At 46.6% G+C, this 25360-nt stretch overlaps 2 protein-coding genes across 2 annotated transcripts in view; one reads left to right on the top strand and one right to left on the bottom strand.

The window, feature by feature from the left end:
• Positions 1-25360, bottom strand: part of pcca (propionyl-CoA carboxylase subunit alpha) — a 37724-nt gene that overhangs the window by 5350 nt on the left and 7014 nt on the right. The window contains exons 5-18 of the mRNA XM_085427211.1: positions 23602-23715; positions 22598-22651; positions 22389-22520; positions 13416-13452; positions 11331-11409; positions 10219-10321; positions 9325-9419; positions 6471-6621; positions 6037-6180; positions 5607-5681; positions 5455-5523; positions 3939-4014; positions 3643-3856; positions 3116-3218 (exon numbers count right to left, since the gene is read on the bottom strand). Of these exons, the coding sequence (XP_085283337.1) occupies positions 3116-3218; positions 3643-3856; positions 3939-4014; positions 5455-5523; positions 5607-5681; positions 6037-6180; positions 6471-6621; positions 9325-9419; positions 10219-10321; positions 11331-11409; positions 13416-13452; positions 22389-22520; positions 22598-22651; positions 23602-23715 (1446 nt within the window). The remainder of the gene's footprint in view (positions 1-3115; positions 3219-3642; positions 3857-3938; positions 4015-5454; positions 5524-5606; positions 5682-6036; positions 6181-6470; positions 6622-9324; positions 9420-10218; positions 10322-11330; positions 11410-13415; positions 13453-22388; positions 22521-22597; positions 22652-23601; positions 23716-25360) is intronic.
• On the top strand, positions 13855-19510 carry LOC146656482 (uncharacterized). Its single transcript, XM_085427215.1, has 2 exons — positions 13855-15196; positions 18014-19510. The coding sequence occupies exon 1, from the start codon at positions 14215-14217 to the stop codon at positions 15004-15006; it is 792 nt and encodes a 263-aa protein (XP_085283341.1). The 5' UTR covers positions 13855-14214; the 3' UTR covers positions 15007-15196; positions 18014-19510.

Raw genomic sequence — 25360 nt, 5'->3', positions numbered from 1 at the left:
CTACCATGGAAGCACAGCATGAGTGGAGGTCTCTTTTTTTCCTCTTGTACCCTCCCGTTGTTGTGCACATTTCAGTGTTCTTTTCTGTAATGCTACCGATCTCCGACTTGTAACCCCATGTGATGTCTGTGTTATGCGTGCAAGGTCGGGGGGGGGGGGGGGGGGGTCCCATTGTCACTGCAGGGCAACCTGCTTGTGACAAATAAAGCTTTGATTGATTGATTGATTGAATCCCACTGACACGTCTTCCGAGGAGGAAGCAGAGTCTGGGGATGAGGGGAATGACCCGCCAATTTCCGGGGGCGAGGTCACTGAGGCAGTTAAACAACTCCTTGGTGGCAGAGCCCCTGGTGTTGATGAGGTCCGCCCCGAGTTCCTGAAGGCTCTGGACGTTGTAGGGCTGTCCTGGTTGACACGCCTCTGCAATGTTGCGTGGAGATCAGGGGCAGTACCTGTGGACTGGCAGACCGGGGTGGTGGTCCCCATCTTCAAGAAAGGGGACCGGAGGGTGTGTTCCAACTACAGGGGGATCACACTCCTCAGCCTCCCTGGGAAAGTCTATGCCAGGGTGCTGGAAACGAGAGTTCGTCCGCTAGTCGAACCTCGGATACAGGAGGAACAATGCAGTTTTCGTCCTGGTCGCGGAACACTGGACCAGCTCTTTATCCTCTCCAGGATACTTGAGGGTGCATGGGAGTTTGCCCAACCAGTCTACATGTGTTTTGTGGACTTGGAGAAGGCATTCGACCGTGTCCCTCGGGGTGTCCTGTGGGAGGTGTTGCGGGAGTATGGGGTGTCTGGCCCATTGCTACGGGCCATTCGATCCCTATACAACCGTTGCAAGAGCTTGGTTCGCATTGCCGGCAATAAGTCGGACTCGTTCCCGGTGGGTGATGGGCTCCGCCAGGGCTGCCCTTTGTCTCCGGTTCTGTTCATAATTTTTATGGACAGGATTTCTAGGCGCAGCCAAGTGGTGGAGGGCTTTCGCTTTGGTGGCCTCAGAATCTCATCTCTGATTTTTGCAGATGATGTGGTTCTGTTGGCTTCATCGGGTGAGGGCCTCCAGCTCGCACTGGAATGGTTCGCAGCCGAGTGTGAAGCAGCGGGAATGAGGATCAGCACCTCCAAATCTGAGGCCGTGGTTCTCAGCCGGAAAAGGGTGGAGTGCCCACTCAGGGTCGGGGATGAGTTCCTGCCCCAAGTGGAGGAGTTCAAGTATCTCGGGGTCTTGTTCGCGAGTGATGGGAGAAGGGAGCCGGAGATCGACAGACGGATTGGGGCTGCAGCTGCAGTAATGCGGACGCTGCACCGGTCCGTCGTGGTGAAGAGGGAGCTGAGTGTAAAAGCGAAGCTCTCAATTTACCGGTCGATCTACGTCCCTACCCTCACCTATGGCCACGAGCTGTGGGTAGTGACCGAAAGAACGAGATCGCGGATACAAGCGGCAGAAATGAGCTTCCTCCGAAGGGTGGCTGGCCTCTCCCTTAGTGATAGGGTGAGAAGTTCGGCCATCCGGGAGGGGCTCAGAGTAGAGCAGCTGCTGCTCCACATCGAAAGGAGCCAGCTGAGGTGGTTCGGGCATCTGACAAGGATGCCCCCTGGGCGCCTCCTGGGTGAGGTGTTCCAGGCATGTGCCACCGGGAGGAGGCCCCGGGGCAGACCCATGACACGCTGGAGAGATTATATCTCTCGGCTGGCCTGGGAACGCCTTGGTATTCCCCCGGATAAGCTGGAGGAGGTGGCTGGGGAGAGGGAGGTCTGGGCCTCTTTGCTTAGGCTGCTGCCCCCGCGACCTGGCCTCGGATAAAGTGGATGAAGATGGATGGATGGATGGACGTTCCTTTTTCATAAAGCCTCGTTAGGAGTCACCATGGATCAGGGTCATGTGATCCAGCTCTCAGTAATGCTGCTGTGGGCTCAGACTGGAGGACTTCCCTCCCCAGGTCTATACACACCGCTGCTGCGTGTGATAAATTGTACCCATCAGTTCCCCTCTCAGCCAACCAGTCACAGCAGATGGCAGCTTCTGTCTGAGCTTTTCCTCACCAAGTGCTGTTGATAGTGGACTGTGCGATTTTGGGTTTCCTCTATCACTGCACTTACAGTACAGATGGAGCCTCCTGCCAACTGTTCTGAACTCAAACTGAAAGTGAATGTCTTCAGTGTTCTTTGTACATATTTGTAAGTAAAAAGGTCACACCACACATTATTATTCTTCACAAACAAGAGTCAACAAGTTAGTAAAATTATAAAGGAACAGAAAACAGTGAAAGCTTATAACGTTATATCATCAAGACAGGTATCACCTTTTTACAGAAGGCTAAATCAGGAACTGGAACAGGCCAGACCTGCCCGTCTGTTTAACACTTCTGTGTATGCTCACAATTCACTTCAGTTTTATTTATACAGCACCAAATCACAACAACAGTCACCTCAAGCTGCTTTGTAAGGTAGATCCTACAATAATACATACAAAGAAAAACCCAACAATCATATGACCCCCCATGAGCAGCACTTTGGCGACAGTGAGAAGGAAAAACTTGCAAGGAAAGCGTCTGGACTTCTTTAAGTTGCTTGAAGACGTTTCACCTCTCATCCGAGAAGCTTCTTCAGTTCTAAGGTCAAATGGTGGAGAGTCCCAGATTTAAACCTAGTGGGAGTATCCCCCACAGAGGGACAAAAGGACCCCCTGATGATCCTCTAATCGGCTGAGCCAAGGTGTGAAACTGGGCGTGGGTCCCAATCAGCCAGAGTTTCGGGTGTGTTCATTGTGAAACCTGGCCCCACCTTATCATTTGATTTCCTGAGGTCAGATGGCCCAGGATGTGAGTGGGTGTTAAGGCGTCTGGGGAGGAATCTCAAAACTGGATTATAGATGGCAGACAGTTTGTGTCGTAAACCCCGCCTCTGTTCAAAGATGGTCGCTCACAGTGGACGTAGATGGCTTCTTTCACTCCTCTAAAGTGAAAAGAAGTCCAGACGCTTTCCTTGCAAGCTCCTTTGACTACGATGACCTGGATGACTGAGAACCTTCACAGACATACTTAGGTTTGTCCTTTTCTCAGCTTTCTAGTACAGCAAGAATGAACGAGAACAGATGTGCTTTAATACTCACAGTATAAACAGTTCCTGATTTGCTGATTTGCACATCCTGGCGTTCCTCACCCAGCTCCACACACAGCTCCCAGTGGCTGCATTCCACAGGAGTGGAGGCCACCCTGAAATGAACAAACTTTAACCGAGGCCTCATCGCTGCTCCTGAGGTCAGCTAACGCAGTGACCCCATAACTGAGAGATGGGACACAGAATAATGGTTTGGATCTATAGATGTCAGACGTGCTAAAACGAAACTGACAAGTTAATTTTAATAATAATGCCCTTTATTATAAGAACTTTAACTTTAATGTTTAAGACAACAAAATATCATGCAGTATATGAAAATCTGCTGGTGTGTATGAAAGAGATGATGTGGATTGTAGTTTAAAAGTACTGTGAGTGCTCAGTAACAGCTATATAAATGCCAGTCCACTCAGGCTGAACCGTGATCGACTGCACTTTGATTTAGGATACAACTCCAGCCCTATTACTTTCTCCCAAGAATCCCATCACGTAGCACCAAGCAACAAGTACTGCAGCATTCACCTCTGGGTGCTGAGGACCTTTGCTGAACGAAGCTCAGCAGCGATGTAGAGCACTGCTGCTGATGCCAACAGCTCCCTTTTTGCATCTGCCTCTAGCTGATGGCCCTTAAAGCCATCAGGGTAAACCTCTGGGAGGAAGTTGGTGCTGATGTGACCAGAGACAAAGCGAGGATGAGTGATGATTTCTCGCAGGAGAGGAATGTTGTGGGTCACACCTGGAAAGAAAACGATCCAACTTTAGAGAAATAAAACCCAACAAATGTTGTTTTAGTGACAGACTACGAACATGTACTCCACCTCTGATCACATAGTTATCCAGAGCGTCCTCCATCCTACCAAGAGCTTCAGCTCGTGTAGCTCCGTAGGTAATCAGCTACAAATTGATATCAGAGAATATTAATATGTTATTATTGAACCAGTCAAGTCATCAGGAGCTGCTGTGAATCATCACTAACATGGCTAGAGAAACAGAACATCCCATAACTGAGAATGAGCACCTGCACCCTCACAGAGCACACAGGTGAAATTTTCTCACCCGTTTCCTTTTAAACACATGCACTGATTTAATGTAAGGTGTTTAATTCCTGGATACGCGGTGCATGTTGGTATCGTCCTGTCGTATATTAAGTGATGAGCACAATTCCTGTTCAAGGGCTGAGTACTGAGAGCAGAAAAGTGCTGAATAAGAATCTTTACACAAGCAACTACACCACTTTCTATCAAACGTTCACACTTACAGACTCTGATGAACATGTCAAGAGCAACTCGGGGTTCGGTACCTTGACCGAGGACACTTTGGCAAGCAGGCTGGAGCAGGGATTGAAGCACCGAGCTTCTGATTAGTAGACGACCTGCTCCACAAACACCCCATCTTACCCACTGTGTCCTCAGCCGTACACTAGATTCAACGAGGTGCTGGAAACAATCCTCAGATTTTGGTCCACACTGACACAACAGCATCATGTGAGTCTCCCATTTCACCACATCCGCTGGGCTGAGACCTGATGAGCGTGGAGGTCATCTGAGTGCAGTGAGCTCATCTTCATATTCAAGACACCAGACTGAGATGATCCGAGCTTGGTGACACGATTGCTTCCAGCAGGATAGCTCGCCATCAGAAGATGGTTCACTGTGTTCATGAAGGGATGGACATCGTCAGCAACAACACTCGGGTTGGCGTGGTGTTTAAATGATGCTCGGGTGGTGCTAAGAGGCCCAAAGACTGCCAATAAAATATCCCCCCAGCCTTAAACAAGCTTGGTCACCAGGGAACACTTTTCAGCTTTGTGCAGTTTTGGTGAGCCTGTGCACACTGTAGCCTTAAGTTTCCTGTTCTTAGCTGACAGACACGGCAGGTGGCGTGGTCGTCTGCTGCTGTATCTGCTTCACGGGTCAACATGTTGTGCATTCAGAGATGCTCCTCTACAAACCTTGGTTGCTGTAAGTGACCGACTTCTGTTGCCATCCTGAAAGCTGTCTGACCTCTGGCATCGTGATATCGTGACTCTTACTGAAGGCCTGACTGAGTGCCGTTAACGTGCACGACTGACATCGCTCAACCTTTTCATTTTTATCATTGTATTTATCTTTTTTGGTCAGGATTAAATGTAGAAAACACAGAAACTTGTTTACGGTGACAGAAAGAGGACTTTTACTAGTCTGGCCCACGGCTGTATGTGGCCCACGAGTAAAGGGAGTTTGCGACAGCCGTCTTACCAGCAGTCATCTGTGAAGCAGCGACCTCCTTCAAAGATCTGATACAAATAAACTTTGGAACTGAATGGTTACATTTTGTATCCAATATATCACTGACCTTAGAGATCATGGGATCATAGTAGATGCTGATGTCACTTCCCTCCTGAATGCCGCTGTCTACACGGACCTGGGAGGAAAGCAGAGTGAGCCAGGAAACGACAGCGTCCGGCAGACCGCGTGTTTAAAAAGAAAACTGACTGATCGACTCACTTTGTCAAGGTTGAGTGGCTCCTGGTATTGAGACAGGCGTCCAATGGAAGGAAGACCAAAAGACTTGTAAGGGTCCTACCAGAGGAAACAGGATTTTTGGGTGTTTTTACTTTTATTCGTGTTTCACTCAGAAATGATTCTTGTCGGCGGACAACGAGCAACGACAAGTTTGACTGAATGTAACTAAAATAAAACAAAACAAAGATGCTGTCTTTAAACAAAGGCTTTAAATTATTTTTTAATTATTGCACTGCTTTTATATTTTCTGCAGTCCCAACGTTAGCAAAATAAAGGATCATCTTCATATTTTATGTGCTGTATTTTCAACTATGTTTGCAAAGCTGTGTGGTAAAGTAAACGAGTAAGGTTCATGTGATCTCAGTTACCATTACAGGTGCACACACACACACAGACACACACACACACCTACCTCTGCATAGACACGGCACTCAATGGCCCAGCCATTTATTGGGATATCTTCCTGTGTGTGCTGCAGTTGGTAACCCTTGGCAACCCTGATCATCTGCTCCACCAGATCCAAGCCAGTGATACACTCTGTAATTGGATGCTCCACCTGGAGTAAAAATAAGCAGTTTATGAAGTACAGACAGGATTCAGCTCGGGGTCAAACTCTGCCTTATCTCAGTGAGTTTGCTCGAGTGTAGGAACAGCAGGCTTTATTTTTCCCTGTGAGGGCCCACAGACACCCTCTCTAGTTTTCAGAGAAGGGTTCAAACTTTCCTTTTTGATAAAGCATATAGTTAGGGCTGGATCAGGTGACCTGAAGGTGAAGGTCTCCACCTTACAATATAAAGCGCCTTGAGGCAACTGTTTGTCATACATATAAATAAAATGGAACTGAACCTGTAGTCGTGTGTTCATCTCCAGGAAATAGAAGTTCTTCTTAGAATCCACTAGAAACTCCACAGTCCCAGCAGAGGAGTACTGCACAGCTTTGGCTAGTTGGACTGCTTGCTCACCCATTGCCCGTCGTGTGACTGGGTCCAGGAAAGTACTGCATGGACACGACACAGAAGCTCAAACTCGTTTCACTGAAACAAAAACAAACAGCTCGAGTCTTCCAGCCACCTTTCATTGCAAATTATTGAAGAGCAAAATTAAAAATCTGTGTTTTATTGCTGATTATTTTACACCTGATTGCTGCTTCGCTCCATCGTACAGGCTAAAACAAAACATTTTTTGAGGCATTTCTCTGACATGGACGGCGTTGTGGCAGCTGTGGGAGAGATGAGGACGGAGATAAACTCCGCGAGTCACAGGCTGATCTGTGATTACTTTGGAGGACCACGTTGCTTCCCTGCAAACTAAAGTAAGGGCACAAAACTCTGAGTAAATATGCCAAAGGAACAGCAAATTAGTCGGGGAGGACACAATGAGAAGTCAATATCAAAGAAGAAGAAAAAGAGGAAGGAAGGAAATTAATGATAATTAACGAGATAACCCATCCTGTTAAAATTAAAAACCTTTAAAGACTATGAAAATAAAGCACAACAGATTAGAGCTACAACAACGTTATCATTTTGAATGATTCCACTTTGCTTTGACACTTGATTTAATGCAGAGTTCTGTAACACTCAGTCGTGATTAAAAACAGACCGTGTGTGTGTGTGTGTGTGTGTGTGTGTGTGTGTGTGTGTGTGTGTGTGTGTGTGTAACTAAACCAGACTAATGTGGGCAGGAAAGCAAGAAATCAGGGAAGTAAGAACTCCGCCTGCTAAGTGTTTTCTTAATTTGGCTCTAAATACATTTAAAAATAAAAAACACAAAAACTATCAAACAGTAAGAAATACAACCATGGACATACAAAGACCACAGTGGAGGTCAATAAGCATGCGGACTAAACATTTTTGTAATTATATAGAACTTGATAGCAGCTCCATGTACAGGGGAAGCAGCCCACAGATGCAGCCTCTAAAAAGCTTTGGAAGAAACAAAAGTGGATGTGAAACCAAAGTAGCCTTACAGAAATGTCAAATAATGTCTCAATGACCTTGTAGTACCATATCACCCTATTAGAGCACTTGGCTCTCGCTGCAGGCCTACTTGTTGTTCCTAGAGTATTTAAAAGTAGAATGGGAGGCAGAGCCTTCAGTTTTCAGGCCCCTCTTCTGTGGAACCAGCTTCCAGCTTGGATTCAGGAGACAGACACTATCTCTACTTTCAAGATCAGGCTTCAAACTTTCCTTTTGAAAAAGCAGGTGACCCCGAATCCTCTGTTAGCTATGCTGCAATAGGCCTAGGCTGCTGGGGGCTTTCCCATGATGCACTGGGTGTTTGTTCTGTCTTCCTCCCTTAACCTTGCAGCAGATGGCCCCGCCCCTCCCTGAGCCTGGTTCTGCTGCAGGTTTCTTCCTGTTAAAAGGGAGTTTTTCCTTCCCACTGTCACCAAAGTGGTGCTCATAGGGGGTCATATGATTGTTGGGTTTTTCTCTGTATGTGTTATTGTAGGGTCTGCCTTACAATATAAAGCACCTTCAGGCAACTGTTGCTGTGATTTGCTGTAATAAAATATAATTGAATTGAAATTAAATAGAGATAAGAACAGGTACAGCAGGCGTGGGAGGATATTCATTTTTATGGAGCCTAGTTTGGCACTAAAGGCAGGCAGACCATCCTGCCAAGTCTTTGTTTGCTTCATACAGCTTTGGTGTATTTTTAGTCATGTTGCCCTCAGGATATTTTAGTGATTTAAAAGGATTTCATAAAGGATTGCACTGTTTATTTTAAACGATATATCATAATATCATCCACGAACAAGCTGCATGATTCTGTTGACTGATTTCTATTCCTGTGATTGAGTTTGTCTAATCCAAGTGGAATCTTTCAGTTAGCGAGCCATTCGTTTTAATCTAGCAGTGAGATTTGTATAAATCGCTTTAATGCACTGAATGGCCTTTTCATTAAATCAAAATCTTCCTAATGTTAAACAGATTATTAACTTTGTCGAATGATTTTTCTGCATCTAAACTGATCCAGGCAGCTGATATTTGATTTCCTTGTATTCTCTGTATTACATGTAATGTGCTCCTCATATTGTCTGTGCCTTACAAACCCCGTTTGATATTATAGAGGTGCATGTGTTATACGCTACACTCAGGATAGTGATTGCTCTATAATTTTGACATATTTCGTGTTTGTCTGTTCTTGGTTTGGGAAGTACAGTAATGACAGCTTCCTTCCAGCAGGGGGAGTACTTTCATTATTTAAATATCTGTGTCCTCCCCTTTCTTAGTTCAGTCATAATTCTAACCGTTAACAGAGTTTCCCAGACCGCTGACATTTAATGACAAGATTTTAATCTCCCCATGTTTCATCTCCATGTTTTACTAATTGACTAATGAGTAAAAACTAATTAAAGCGCTTTGAGTGAGCAGAAAAGCGCCATGTAACAACCAGTTTGTTTACTATTTACTTGCTGTATGTCCATTTGAAGCTGTGGTGGGGCGTGGTCTGCGGTGCCGCTGCAGGGAAGATGGACGCACCTGCACGGCATCTGCAATCACGCCTCGCCGGCACAAAGGCTGTGCTGTCTGTCAGTACATTGTTGTTGTGATGCGAGTCGGGCTGTGAGCTGGAAAGCTGCAGCCGACTGAGTCGATTGTGTGAACAACAACCGAGTCAATAAAGATGTCGTCGGGTCTGTCGTGGGTTCTTTACAGAAACAAATAACTGCGAAGCCCAAAAACGTCTCACTAACCTGGGCGCCTCTTCCACTACCTTCTGGTTCCTCCTCTGGATGGAGCACTCCCTCTCATTGAGCCACAGAGCATTTCCATGTTTATCAGCCAACACCTGAAACAGGTTTTCAAGTCAACACACTATGTGGTTTACACATGTCGCTGAACATGCCTGCATGTTAGAGCATCTGTCACAAAAGTCCAGAAAATTATTCTTTGAAATCTAAAAACTTTATCAAAATAAAAAACACCAAATTCACACTTGGATCCTCAGATGTGAGCTGGTACAGTGATCCTCATGTTTCTCTTCAGGAATGCAAGAAAACCATTCAGCATCTTAGTCAAACAATAATCACGTGTTTTCCTATTTTTCAGGTTTTTGTAAAATGTTAATGATTTTGTTAAATACCAACACTGTTCATTTAGGGCAGCTGTGGCATAAAACCTTTAATTCATTCAATGCATTCCTAAGCGCTGCACACTGGGATCCAATAGTTTGAGCCCACATCAGAACCTGTCACTCAGAGTGGACGGCTGTGACCTACGAACTTTTCAGGCTGGATTCAGCCAAACTGTGCCTCCCGTCTGCAGTCTCAGCAGAGAGGGAGAGTCGTTAGGCTACGCTTCGCTCTGTTCACGGTCTTATTAGTGCAGGCCTGCTGCATGTCTGACTCACAGGAGGCAGTGTGACCTTCTGACTCTTCAAGCTTCTTTGCGTGGTGCATTGTGAGATGGCGTTTTGTGAGAGCTGTTAGGTAACAGCCTCCTCTCGACTCGACTGAACAGACTGTCTATTTCAGTGAATCTAGAGCTGAGACGAGGAGTTTAGGAATCAAAGAGTCACCTCCGCTTGCTCTTTTGGCTTTCATGTATCCATCAAAGTTAAAGGAGATCAGTGTAGACAGTCGATATACCTGAATCTCTATATGTCTGGGGTTGTCTATGTATTTCTCAATGAGCAGCCTGTCGTCTCCAAAGCTGGATGCTGCCTCCTGCGATGAGAACCGGAAACCTTCCCTGTTAACAGCACACCCACAGATCACAGCAGTTTTAAAGAGCAAATACAGACTTTCCATTGGTCTACAAGTAACAACAGGAAAACAGTTAAGTAAATAAGCTTCAGTTTAGAGCACAAGGAGCTGAATGAATAACTTTAGCAACAACAGGTGATTTTGACTAACGTCTGTAAAACACACGGGGACGAAACAAAAAGGAAGACCTGGACTGTTTAATGTCGTATAATATAACTGCTTGTGTTGTTAGGTTATCCAATGAGTTTGTATAGTGTTCTGGAAGAACTTCAGAGCTCACTAATGCCTCTTTTCCACTAGCACCCACTCCATCTGTTCTGGTTGTTTTCCATTACAGTGGAGTACCATTTGCTTGGGGTCATTAAAGCAACGCTGCCAAAACAACAAACATCATGACAATGGGAGACTCCGGCCTGGTACCAGGTACTACCATCTAATGGAAAACCCTACAAACCTGAACTGACCCAAGCAGCTACTAGTGGAAAAGGCCCACACATTTCTGGCCACTAGTTTAACTAGGGGCTGAATCAGTGTTTGGGGCAATAGTATTTTAACTGTGGTATTTGGAGCTACTTAAGATCAAAGAGTTTAACTAATGTGAGCAGAAGACGCTGCACGAGCATCTTCCATAAGCTGCAGACGTACGAGCTAATAGCAGTAGCTTTAGTCCTTATATTTGCAATATAAGACTGTACAGTATTACCTGAGGTAGAGTACTTTAAGTCATTACTACATAAGCAATGCTTGTAATAATAAAAACAATTACTTCTACGTTTTGTTCAACACATAATTGAGTGTGTATTTACTAAAAAAATAGTAAATGGCCTGTATCTGTATAGCGCTTTACTTAGTCCCCAAGGACCCCAAAGCACCACATTCAGTCATTCACCCATTCACACACACACTGGTGATAGCAACACTGTAGCTGCCCTGGGGCGCACTGACAGAGTAGCTGATGGGCTCGTGTATACTGAGCACGTGACCAAGTACAATACCTCGTCTCCTCATCGTTCCAAGCAATCCTCATTCCTTTCCCTCCTCCACCTGCAGAAGCTTTGATCATCACAGGGTAACCTGGCAACAAAACAAAACAACTGCAAAGGTGCATTTTTCACAGTCAGGCAACAGAACAGAATGAAACTTTATTACACAGCTGTGGGTGTTACACAGCTCTTATAGCAGGAGGAATATAGACCTAAAGTAGTGTGTGTGTGTGTGTGTGTGTGTGTGTGTGTGTGTGTGTGTGTGTGTGTAGGGGGGGGGGGGGGGTATGAATGATCCTGGTGAAATATTCAGTGTACAAACAAGATGCAAATGAGTATCAGCAATTACAAACATGTGATATGTCAATTAAACAGGTGATGAGTAAGATTATGTTAAACTGTGTAATAGTCTGACAGCTGCTGGTCACAATGTCCTTTGGTAGCGCTCCTTCCTACACTGCGGGTGTAAAAGTCCTTCCTAAACTGCGGGTGTAATAGTCCTTCCTACAGTGCGGGTGTAATAGTCCTTCCTACAGTGCGGGTGTAAAAGTCCTTCCTACAGTGCGGGTGTAAAAGTCCTCCCTACAGTGCGGGTGTAAAAGTCCTTCCTACAGTGCGGGTGTAAAAGTCCTTCCTACACTGCGGGTGTAATAGTCCTTCCTACACTGCGGGTGTAAAAGTCCTTCCTACAGTGCGGGTGTAATAGTCCTTCCTACAGTGCGGGTGTAAAAGTCCTTCCTACAGTGCGGGTGTGATAGTCCTTCCTACACTGCGGGTGTAATAGTCCTTCCTACAGTGCGGGTGTAATAGTCCTTCCTACAGTGCGGGTGTAAAAGTCCTTCCTACACTGCGGGTGTAATAGTCCTTCCTACAGTGCGGGTGTAAAAGTCCTTCCTACAGTGCGGGTGTAATGGTCCTTCCTACAGTGCGGGTGTAAAAGTCCTTCCTGCACTGCGGGTGTAATAGTCCTTCCTACACTGCGGGTGTAAAAGTCCTTCCTACAGTGCGGGTGTAATAGTCCTTCCTACAGTGCGGGTGTAAAAGTCCTTCCTACAGTGCGGGTGTAATAGTCCTTCCTACACTGCGGGTGTAATAGTCCTTCCTGCACTGCGGGTGTAAAAGTCCTTCCTACACTGCGGGTGTAAAAGTCCTTCCTACAGTGCGGGTGTAAAAGTCCTTCCTACAGTGCGGGTGTGATAGTCCTTCCTACAGTGCGGGTGTAAAAGTCCTTCCTACAGTGCGGGTGTAAAAGTCCTTCCTACAGTGCGGGTGTAAAAGTCCTTCCTACAGTGCGGGTGTGATAGTCCTTCCTACACTGCGGGTGTAATAGTCCTTCCTACACTGCGGGTGTAAAAGTCCTTCCTACAGTGCGGGTGTAAAAGTCCTTCCTACAGTGCGGGTGTGATAGTCCTTCCTACACTGCGGGTGTAATAGTCCTTCCTGCACTGCGGGTGTAAAAGTCCTTCCTACACTGCGGGTGTAATAGTCCTTCCTACACTGCGGGTGTAATAGTCCTTCCTACACTGCGGGTGTAAAAGTCCTTCCTACACTGCGGGTGTAATAGTCCTTCCTACACTGCGGGTGTAAAAGTCTGCTGCTGAACGAGCTGCTCAGTGCTCGTACAGTCTCATGCAGGGGTGGGAGGTGTCGTCCTTGATGGATGTCAGCTTAGACATCATCCTCAGCAAAACCCCAGCAGCCTTTTAAGACTGAGGAGTAAAACAGACTCTTTATATTCCCACACTGAGAGTTCTGCTTTCATCTGTTCCATCTCTTCAGATATCGTAAACCTACACAGCGTTTACATCTTTAGCTTCTGTGTTTAGCACATTGAGTTTTCCTACAATGATATTTTCAACATAATAAATGTGTTATCTTTTGGTAACAGCTCCATGAAGATGTGATGATTGACAGCAATTCAACAAAAATAAATAAATACATTTAAAAAATAATCAGAAATAGGAGTAAACAGCTCGAGTGGGCCAGGAACACGTGTGTGGGAGATCATGTCTGCAGTAAACAAACTCACTAAGATTCTTCCTGTCATCACTAAAGTTTACTGTAAACTTTTAGCACACAGAAAAACCGATGACTTACCAATCTGCTGTGCAATCTTCACAGCTTCCTCTGCAGTCTGACACAGGCGAGGAGTAAAACAAAGTATTTAAGGGCAAATGAATATATGGATCCATTACTATTAATACATGCGGTTTGTTCACAGCAGCAATCACCTTCACAGCTGCACTTATTGCAAGAGGTGCAGAACTATTAAAGTGCTGAGCAACAGATCAGCAAAGCAAACTTTGAGAAGTCTGAAGAAATAAATGATTCCTATTTTAACTGAGGCACAGCTGATCAAAGTCTCAGCTCTGTGTTGTGATATTGTAATTTACTAGGTTGTTTTTCATGATCTGGCTGCTGTAACCAACTTTTTGAGGATAAATAAATCACATTTCATCTTCACAACAAAGGGAATAATATAATTTTATCATCTGTTTACATCTCCATACACTCCATCATACAGCTCCAACCTCTTCATCAAGTTTGCGGACGACACAACGGTGGTGGGTCTCATTAGCAACAGGGATGAGACCGACTACAGAAGTGAGGTGAGACGCCTGGCCACGTGGTGTGCTGACAACAATCTCTCTCTGAATGTGGAGAAGACGAAGGAGATTGTTGTGGACTTCAGGAGAATGCACACCCAACATGCTCCTCTTGTGGCGGACCACCAGGTGGCTCCACTCACACACAAGTTGAAAGGAAGTGTGGGGGTGGAGATTTTGGCGCTGACTATATGTGAAGTTCTGTCAGTTAATAAAGTTGTTGGAGTGAGACACTGAGACCTCTCCTGTCGTTGTTACATACCTCCACATTGGTGACCCCTGTAGTGAACATGCTAAGGCTCGACGACGAAGCCAGCTCTGGCCTGGAAGCATCGGCGGCCGCCGGACCTTCACCTCCGCCGATGGCTGCGTTTGCTGTGGCGCTTAAATTGCCGGATTTTTGGCTTCACGATCCTCCTTCATGGTTCATGCACGTAGAAGCTCAGTTTGCTCTTCGTGGAGTTTCAGCCGACGACACTAAATACCACCATGTGGTGGCCTCACTTGACCCGCTGTCAACCCGCCGTGTGATGACTCTCCTCCGGGATCCCCCAGCCCAGGGCAAGTACGCCGCCCTCAAGGGGCTGCTGCTGCGGCGTTACTCCCTCTCTGATGCTGAGCGGGCCGAGAAACTCCTTTCCATCGCGGGCCTGGGCGACGGCACCGCCCTCGAGCTCATGGAGAGCATGCTGTCCTTGCTGGGCGCGGAGGACGGAGGATTTCTCTTCACCCACCTCTTTCTTCGACAGCTGCCGGCTCCAGTGCGCGCTGGCCTTGCCAACTCCCCGCTATTGGCCACGAAGGATTACCGCTCCCTTGCGGAAGAGGCGGATCGCATCCTCCTGGCTACCAGGACTTTCGGCGTCCAGACGGTTATTCAGGACCCACCAGCGTTTTCCCCCTCCCCCTCACCGATGCTCCACGGGCCCTCCGACTCGTCCACTGTGGCCGGAATCGCTGCACGGCGGCACCGCGGAAAGGGGCTTTGTTTTTATCACCAGCGTTTTGGAGCAAAGGCACGGCGCTGCCTCCCGCCTTGCAGTTTCCAGACCCAGGGAAACGGGCATGTCAGCGCTCTGTAGCAGCCGCGACCGCTGGCAACAAGGAAAGGCTGCTTTTCTTAGAGGACTCACGCTCGGGGAGGCGTTTCCTGGTGGACTCCGGCTCACAGAAGAGCCTTCTTCCCCCGGCTGGCTCGGACAGGCTAGCTGAGGGTTGCGGGCCATTGCTAACAGCGGCTAATGGCTCTCCCATCAAAACCTTCGGTGAAAGGTTGGTGACTGTTTGCTTTCACGACCGTGACTTTCAGTGGAACTTTGTTGTTGCTGCTAGCTCTGTGCCTATAATAGGCGCTGATTTTCTTTGTGCTCACGGACTGCTGGTTGATGTTGCTAACAGACGTTTAATTGATGCTGTGTCCTTTTCCTCATTACCCTGTTTGACTCGGGGTGCTCAGCCTGTGGTGCATGCTAACTCAGTAGATTCGGGTGACGTTTTTCAGTGTTTGCTTTCTGAGTTTCCCTCACTCACTGTCCCCACTTTCTCGAGCACGGTGACGAAGCATGGGGTAGAGCATTACATAACTACAGTAGGGCCCCCGGTGTTCGCGCGCGCGCGCCGCCTCGACCCCGCCAAACTGGCTGTCGCTAGGGAAGAATTTGCCACCATGGAGCGTCTGGGCATCGTGCAGCGTTCGAACAGTGCCTGGGCTTCTCCGTTACACATGGTGCCTAAATCTGATGGTCGGTGGCGACCTTGTGGGGATTTCCGCCGTCTTAATAATGTCACGGAGAACGATCGTTATCCCATTCCCCACATCCAAGATTTTTCCGCCCATCTTGCGGGGACCTCGGTTTTTTCTAAGATCGATTTGGTACGGGGATATCACCAGGTTCCCGTGCGCGCGGAGGATGTCCCCAAAACCGCCGTAATTACACCTTTCGGCCTTTTCGAGTTTCTGCGCATGCCGTTTGGCCTGAAAGGTGCCGCCCAAACCTTCCAGCGGTTGATGGACTCGGTCTTGTGCGGGCTGCCCTTTGTTTTTGTATATCTTGATGATATACTGGTGGCCAGCAGCTCGAAGGAGCAGCACATGTTCCATCTGCGTCAGGTTTTTCAGCGTTTGGCGGAGCATGGACTGATTATTAATCCGTCTAAATGCCAGTTTGGGTTGCCCGTTCTCGATTTCCTTGGGCACCGTGTTTCCGCCGAGGGCGCGGTTCCGTTGCCTGACAAAGTCCGAGCTGTTTCGGAATTTCCGCGTCCCACGACTGTTAAGGCACTGCAGGAATTTTTGGGGATGGTGAATTTTTACAACCGTTTTCTCCCCAGAGCGGCACATCTGCTGAAGCCCCTTTATGGGGCGTTAAAGGGTAAAAAAGCTAATGACCCCGTTGACTGGTTTCCGGACAGCATCCAAGCGTTTTCTGATGCTAAGTCAGCGTTAGCTAATGCTGCCCTTCTGGCCCACCCATCCCCCTCAGCGCCGATTGCGTTGACCACTGATGCGTCGGACATAGCGGTGGGTGCGGTGCTGGAACAGCGAATCTCGGGTGTCTGGCAACCGCTCGCCTTTTTCAGCCGTACGCTACGTGACAGCGAACGCAATTACAGCGTTTTTGACAGGGAGCTACTGGCGCTCCACCTGGCGTCTCGTCATTTCCGGTTTTTTCTCGAGGGTCGTCACTTTACCGCATACGTGGACCACAAACCCTTGACGTTTGCCATGTCCAAGGTTTCCGATCCATGGAGTGCACGCCAGCAGCGCCAGTTGGCAGCCATTTCTGAGTTTACCACGGACATTCGGCACGTGGCTGGTAAATCCAATCATGTGGCTGACTGTTTGTCCCGTGCGCTGGTTTCTCCCGTCTTTCTCGGCATAGACTACTCCGCCATGGCTGCCGATCAGAGCGGTGACCCTGACATCCTCGCGCTTAAATCCACCCAGACGGGCCTCATACTAGAGGACAGACCCGTGCAGGACGTTTCCACCGGCCGCCCTCGCCCTGTGGTTCCCGCTTCCTGGCGTCGTCAAGTTTTTGACTCGGTACATGCTCTCTCTCATCCAGGGGTCCGGGCCTCTGTTAAACTGGTCAGCTCTAAATTTGTTTGGCCAGGCCTTCGCAAATCTGTTAAGGAATGGGCGTCGGCGTGCATTCCCTGCCAGCGCGCGAAGGTTCATAAACACACCAAGGCGCCCCTGGAGCCGTTCTTCATACCCGGCAAACGTTTCGATCATGTGCATGTCGATCTGGTGGGTCCCTTGCCGCAGTCACAAGGTTTTACGCACCTTTTGACTGTTGTTGACCGGACCACCAGGTGGCCGGAGGCGGTCCCCCTGGCGTCCACTACCGCAGCAGTGGTGGCCAAGGCGTTTTTGTCGACCTGGGTCTCGCGTTTCGGCCCACCCGCGGACATTACGTCAGACAGAGGCCCCCAGTTCATTTCCGAGCTTTGGTCGGCCATGGCTGATGGACTGGGGGCTAAAGTCCACCGCACAACCGCATACAACCCGCAGGCTAATGGGATGTGTGAACGGTTCCACCGGTCGCTGAAGGCTGCCTTTCGCGCCTCCTTAAAGGATGGCAATTGGGTTGACCGCCTCCCGTGGGTTTTGCTTGGGCTGCGCTCTGCGGTTAAGGAGGATCTCGGCGCTTCCCCAGCTGAGCTAGTGTTTGGTCAGCCCCTCCGCGTGCCTGGAGAATTCTTGCCTGAAAATCCTCCTCCCTGCTTCGATCCATCGGTGCTCTCTCTCACCCCGCTTTTGCACTCGCTTCAGGTTCCTGGTCCGGTGCACCATTGCGTGCCTGACACCTTTGTTCCAAAGACTTTAGAGACTGCTAAGTTTGTTTTTGTCAGGCACGATGCCCACAGGACACCGCTGCGGCCGCTGTATGACGGCCCGTTCAGGGTTATTGAACCGGGCCAGAAACATTTTGTTTTGGATTTTGGGGGTCGAAGGGAGACTGTGTGTGTTGACAGACTTAAACCAGCACATGTTCTTCCGGACAGTGATGTAGTGCCGGCCCAGGCCCCTCGCCGTGGCCGACCTCCTGCGCTGGGGTTGACAGTCTCTGGTTTTCCCCCCAGGACTACCCCCGGACCACCAACGTTTGAGCCTCCTCCTGCCTTTCCTGCTCGCCTTCACCAGCCTCGTTCACAGGATGGACCTTCCTCTGCCTGTTCTCTCCCTCCCAGGTTCAGTCGTGCGGGTCGTTTGCTTAGACCCAGGGTCCTGGACTGAATGGAGACCTGACTGTGTGTTCAAGGGGGGGTATGTGTGGCGGACCACCAGGTGGCTCCACTCACACACAAGTTGAAAGGAAGTGTGGGGGTGGAGATTTTGGCGCTGACTATATGTGAAGTTCTGTCAGTTAATAAAGTTGTTGGAGTGAGACACTGAGACCTCTCCTGTCGTTGTTACATACCTCCACACTCTGACCATTGACGGAGCGTCTGTGGAGAGAGTGAGCAGCACCAAGTTCTTGGGTGTGCACATCACAGAGGATCTCTCCTGGACGTACAACACCACAGCACTGGCCAAGAAATCACAGCAGCGTCTCTTCTTTCTCCGCAAACTAAGAAGAGCAGGAGCACCAGCCCCCATCATGTACACTTTCTACAGAGGCACCATCGAGAGCATCCTGTCGAGCTGCATCACTGTGTGGTTTGGAGCCTGCAATGCGTCCTGTCATAGAACCCTCCAACGCATAGTGAGAGCTGCAGAGAGGATCATTGGTGTCTCTCTCCCCTCCCTCCAGGACATTTACAGCACCCGTCTCACTAAAAAAGCCCTTTGCATAGCGGCTGATCCCACGCACCCAATGCAAAGCTTCTTCAAGCTGCTGCCGTCGGGGAGGAGACTGCGGAGTCTCCAGGCCAGGACCAGCAGGCTGAAGGACAGCTTCATCCATCAGGCTGTCAGGAAGCTTAACTCCCTCCCGATTCTGCCCCCTCTCCCCTCTCTCCTCCACGGTCTCACTGAACTCTGTCACACACACACACACACACACACACTCTCTGACTCACTCACTGGCCTGCACCAATTACCAGTCACTTTGTGGAGCATTGGACTGCCATTACCTCATAAGACTTTGTGTTACACTATCTCTTACCGTACATTACTAAATCTCCATTTGCACTATTTGCCTACTTGCACTACTCTGCCTGGTTTACACTCAATGTCACTTACCCATTATATTGTATATTGTATAGCTTTCTTGTTATATGTAAAATTGTATTTATTTAAATTTTTACTTTTTAATTATTTTACTTGCATTTTTAATCACTTTTATATTTAAATATATTTAAATGTTCATTTGCTATTTATCTAGGGATTGAGAGTAACGCAATTTCTATTCTCTGTATGTCCTGTACATGTGGCAGAATCGACAAATAAAGTTGACTTTGACTTTGGGGGGAAAAAAAAAAAAAAAAAAAAAAAAAAAAAATCCTGTTCAGAACTTTAAAGCTTAAAGCGTGGAATTAAAAATTCAAAGACAAAATCTTTAAATTCCAAAAATGAGGTTTTGCCAACTTGAATTCCTCCCTCAGCCTGAACATGAAGGTTCGTAACACCTCTATGAGAATCACAATGGACTGCACACATCACACTAAAGTGAATGCAGAGGAGAAGGAGCAGTATTAAGCCAAGCGTTGAAACATTAAGAGGTTAGAGTGATGTGCAAGGAGACTTTCTGAAGAAGCTTCGCTGATCAAACGCAATTTTTAGCTGTTTTTTTTAGAACTACGTGACTTTAAAATGTAACACCGTCGTGGTTTTAATTGTTAAAATGGTTAAACATAATTGAATCGTATTACAGCACAGCAAAATAATTGCACGATTTTTTTAAATGACAAGAAAAATATGCCATAAATATTAACATTTGAACATTTGCTATAGATGCAAAAATCCAGTTTAGCTTATGTGAGTGAAGTTGGCCCCCACCTTCTTCAAATCCAACAAAAGTGGTATCAAACGTTTGTGCTGCAAAAAGTTTCGTTTGTGCTGCCTTTGTTTTAAAGATATTAATGAAAAGGTAAAGGTCAAAAGGTCAACCAGCCCCCCCACATTGCCCAAATCAAACAAAATTGATGTCAAATGTTTGTGCTGCAAAAATTTTTGTTTGTGCTGCTAACATTTTAAAAATTTTAATAAAATAACGTCTTGATGCGTGCTTAATCATCCAGGTAAGTAAATCCCAAAAGGTTGATTATGTTCATCTGGAGAAACGTTTCGTCATCATCCAGGTGACTTCTTCAGTCTCAGCTGACTGCAGGTTTCCCCAACCTTATTAACAGTACATTTGCATAGTGAAGGAAACTAGCACCACTGAATGAACAATGTGCTGGGGGCTTAGTTCCATGATTGTTAGTATGCAAATTCTTATGACCATTGATCAATGACAACTAATCAAAGCCTACTGAATGGCCATGAGTCCCATTCACAGAAAGTGGGAAAGGCTACAATCACAGCATTGTAAGCCAAGCGTTGAAACATTAAGATGTACCCTTGGGCCCCCCTTCTCGATTCAGAGATGGTCAGCATCCTGACAGCCCGATGGAAGAAGCTGTCTCTCAGTCTGCTGGTTCTGGCCCGGAGGCTCTTCAGTATCCTTCCTGATGGTAGCAAACTGAAGACACTGCTGAAGGGATGAGTGGAGTCACCTGTAATGGAGAGGACCTTCCAGATGAGGCAGGTGCAGCTGCTCTCACTACCCGTTGTCATTTTGTCCTGCAGAACCCAGTGCAGGAGTCATACCACACAGTGATGCAGCTGGTGAGGATACTCTCAACTGTGCCTCTGTAGAAGGTGCTCATAATGGGGGTTGAATCTCTTGTGCTTCTCAGTTTGCAGAGGAAGTAGAGTCGCTGTTGGTCTTCTCCACATTCAGGGACAGGTTGTTGTTGCTGTACCACTCTGGCAGATGGTTAACTTCACCCCTGTAGTAGATCTCGTCGTGGGTCAGCAGAGTGAAGAGAAGGGAGCTCAACACACATCCTTGGGGAGCCCCCGTATTCTGTGCTCTTGGGCTGGAGGTGTTGCTGTCGACCCGTACTGTCTGCTGTCTTCCTGTCAAGAAATCTAGCAGCCAGTTATACAGCAAGGTGCTGATCACAGCAGATCCAGATTGTGAATGAGTTGCTGGGGAATGATGATGCTGAAGGCTGAACTGAAGTCTATGAACAGCACTCTGACATATGAGTCTCTAGTGTTCAGATGTGTGAGGGCTGAGTGAGGGGCAGTTGATTCCATCATCACTTGAGCGTTTTCACGAAAGCGATAATTTGATTTGATGCATGACTAACCGTTCAAAGCACTTCATAATGATGGAGGTGAGTTTGACAGGACGCTGGTCCTTAAAGCAGGAGGTAGATGACTTCTTGGGTACAGTAATGATGTTGGAGGCTTTGAGGCATGTGGGAACGGCGGTACTGATTTTGGCAAGGGATCTCCACACACTGTCTGGGGCGATCGTGGCTCAAGAGTTGGGAGTTCGCCTTGTAATCGGAAGGTTGCCGGTTCGAGCCCCGGCTTGGACAGTCTCGGTCGTTGTGTCCTTGGGCAAGACGCTTCATCCGTTGCCTACTGGTGGTGGTCAGAGGGCCCGGTGGCGCCAGTGTCCGGCAGCCTCGCCTCTGTCAGTGCGCCCCAGGGTGACTGTGGCTACAATGTAGCTGCCATCACCAGTGTGTGGATGACTGGATGTGTAAAGCGCTATACAGATACAGGCCATTTACGATTTGATCCTGTGATCTCTTATGAACGACCTCCAACGCTTCCGTGACTGGGATGTAACATCTCTCACTGTACATGTACTGTTTATAAAATTAGGGAAACATAACCTGCATTTGCAGGACAAATGTTTGACATCAATTTTGTTCGATTTGAAGAAGGTAGGGGGCCAACTTCACTCACATGTGTTTATAAGGTTGGAAACCTGCAGTCAGCTGAGACTGAAGAAGTCACCTGGATGATGACGAAACGTTTCTCCAACTGAAAATGTCCAGATGAACAGAATCAACCTTTTGGGATTGACTTACCTGGATGATTAAGCACGCATCAAGACGTTATTTTATTAAAATTTTTAAAATGTTAGCAGCACAAATATTTTTGCAGCACAAACCAGCACAAACGTTTGACATCAATTTTGTTTGATTTGGGTAATGTGGGGGGGCTGGTTGACCTCTGATGACCTCTAGAAATTTTTATTAATATCTTTAAAATGATATTAGCACAAACGAAACTTTTTGCAGCACAAACGTAGCACAAACTTTTGATACCACTTTGTTGGATTTGAAGAAGGTGGGGGCCAACTTCACTCACATGTTTAGCTTTAACCTATTAATTGGAAAAAAAATATTAGTGAAAAACAAAAACCATGACACAGCCGATGAACAGCCCTCAGACTTGATCTAGCAAACGCCTTCGCGTTTCCATGCATTGCCGTTTTGATGGCCCTACCTTGACAACGCCATCGAATCCTGGGATAGTGTTGACTTTGGCAGCCTTTGCAATTAGCTTGCTTTCAATTTTATCCCCCATCGCCTGGATAGCATGGGTGTCTGGGCCAATGAATGCCACACCTTCTGCTGCCTGGCAACAAGACAAAGTACCATGAGACTCCTAACAGACTTTGTGCTGAGAGAGAAGTAATTCACTGCATAACTCACCAGTCGTTTTGCAAACTCTTTATTTTCAGACAGAAACCCATAACCAGGATGAACCTTAGAGAGGAGAAAAAAGTCACACTTTCAAACCCAAATATACTTTAAAGGGGGTTTGGAAGAAAACTCCTTTCATGCAAAAAACAATTGCTTAATTGTACTTGTGAATTAAAAGCTGTTGACATCAAAAAGAGTCACAACAGTATTACTGCATCTGACCTAGAAGGAGACTCTAGCAGGACTGTCAATACAAGTCTGAATGCATGTTAACGGCCTGGACACTCCTGGCCGTAGGACTCCAATGTAAATAGGTATACATCATGCACTTTGTCCCCTTTCAGCCACTGAACAGGTGGCTGTAGCTCAGGAGGCATAGCAGCTCATCTAATAATCAGAAGGTGGTTCAGAGCAAGACACTGAACCTTAGTTTCTCTCTGATGTGTTCAACAGAGTGTGAATGTTAGATAAAAAGCACTTTGATAAACTCACCCACTGTACTTTGCATTGTTTTATAAAACATACATTACAAGCCTGTCCCTTTTATTTTGGAGGCAACAACTTAAAACAAATTACACTCATACATGTGTGTAAGCAACTACATCATCAACATAAAAGCCTCTCTGCAGCCCCACTGTAACATGACGGAGGACACTGCAGGAAATCTGAGCTTCAACTGAAAAACAAAATGACTCTTTGGAATACAGAAAAGCATCATCTTCATCTTAACATGAAGACAGAAGTCGATTCGGACCCAGAGTTACCCCCCTCTGCCTCCTAGTAGATGCACCTGTCGTATGAATTTCAAAATTTTACATCACCTTGTTCTTAAGGTATTCCATTCACAAGATTTTCAGAAAACCTGACCTCTGACCTCTAACCTTAAGGATGCAGTCACTGAGAATCAAACTCCTATAAGATTGTCAGTAGATGCACCTGTGGCATCAGGTTCTCGGGTCATCGACTTGGGCTAAATACACAAAATGAATATGCAAGTCATGTCATTCACTTACAGCTTGTGCTCCAGTCACTCTGATGGCATCCATGATGGCATCCATGTTCAAGTAGCTTTTACTGGTGGGGGCGGAGCCAACACAGACCGCCTCATCAGCCATCTTTACATGAACCTAGATCCATACAGAGCAGAACATTAACATCCACAGCAGGAGGTAAACCGAGGCTCACTGTGCGGCTAAAACGTCAACAACAGTTTTCACTGCACAGTAATCTACTCATATACCCATTCTTTGATTAAAGATTTTATTCCAGATGATGTGCTTTAAAGTCACTAAAACGGTAAAACAAAAAAGTGAAAAATGAATGCAAAGGTCATATAGAACCTAGGCACACATGTTGGGCTCGCTTTCACATCATACTTGTAAAAGAGTTACAGAGAATCATTTGTTTGAAGCAGCGGAGGCCTCTGTGACTTTTTGCACTGTTTTTAAGGGTGATCTGAAAAGATCTGAGCTCACGCTTCCTGAAGTGCCACTCTGTTTTTGTTTGAGTTTAAGTGCACTTTTTGTATAATGTGCACACGGTGTTGTTCCATGGCATTGCAAGAGAACATGCTCTACCAACGTCCCACAAACAAAGCACCGACAAACATCGTTTAAAGCTCTCCTGCTGCTCACAAAGGATCTTTTTGAGCCAAATGTTGATTACCATTCAAAGTTTACACTAAAAAGGTGATAAACCTTTAAGGCAGTAGTTAGGGCTGCCACAAACGATTATTTTGATAGTGGACTAGTCACCGATTATTTTTGCGATTAGTCGACTAATCAGATCATCATCCACTGGACGTACAGGTACAGCTTATTGCACCAGCAGCATCTGCTCTTATATAACTATCATTAGCTTACAGCGTTAAGTGTTTAAGGTGCTAACTAAAAGTAAAGACAAGTTGATGGTTTATTAAATTTTAATGAAATCTGCAGATTGTTTCGGTGAGTTTAATAAACTCCTTGCTATCTAAAATATAACAGGACACCGGAGTAAATTCTCCAGCATCTCACACTTCTGATAATCAGCTGTCTGCTTGACGTTTATTCAGCTGTGTAAAAACTATAACTTTAATCTCAGCCAAACCGATTTACTCAGGAACAAATAAAATACTGAAAAAAGCCAAACAATAACATTTTTAAGTTATCTAAGTGACTTATATATCATGTTTAACCTGAGTAGTGAAAGAGGGCGGTGGGTTTGAAAACGATTTGCCGGGAGTCTGGTGTTCTCACGGCTCTAGTGAGTAGTGATGGGTCGTTCGCGAACGAAATGGCTCTTAGAGCAGACTCTTTGAAGTGAATGAGGCGAGCCAGCTCCTTATTGGGAGCTGTGAGGTTTGTTTTTGTTTTTTCACCCTCTCTCACCCTCTCTCTCGCCCTTTTTTCCGCTAAACTCCGCACACGCGGCCTGTACTTTGCGCTGGGCAGAGGGGGGGAGGGGCGTTAGTTACACTCGCAGTAGCACAGGAACAGAGCCAGAGAGAAAAAGAGCAAGGGACAACAACGTCACATTAGAAAGGTATAGTAATCATCCACTATTTTCAGTTGCGGATGATAAAGGATTCAGAAATCATGCAGGCCCATATGACAGAGAATGTGCATCTGCTTTTTGTTTTAATATTTTAATTTATATTTAATTGTGTTGTGGTTTGCAGTGTTTTGTGTTGTTTCACGTTAAATTTGTTTAAAAGGAAAAAGCTGAAAATTTAAATAGTTAAAAGTTTAAAATGTAAATAGTTTTTTTTGTATTATATGATTTATTTATTAC

The sequence above is a fragment of the Rhamphochromis longiceps genome, linkage group LG13, assembly GCF_057381845.1.
Source record: "Rhamphochromis longiceps isolate RC_006_pf linkage group LG13, R_longiceps_female_GT1.1, whole genome shotgun sequence".
NCBI lineage: Eukaryota > Metazoa > Chordata > Actinopteri > Cichliformes > Cichlidae > Rhamphochromis > Rhamphochromis longiceps.
The sequence above is the reverse complement of the archived record's forward strand: the minus strand, read 5'-3'. Positions and strand labels throughout refer to the sequence as shown.

Bases quoted from the DNA above. Each gene is read 5' to 3' on its own strand.
- LOC146656482 (XM_085427215.1), top strand. From the start codon at position 14,215: ATGCTAAGGCTCGACGACGAAGCCAGCTCTGGCCTGGAAGCATCGGCG.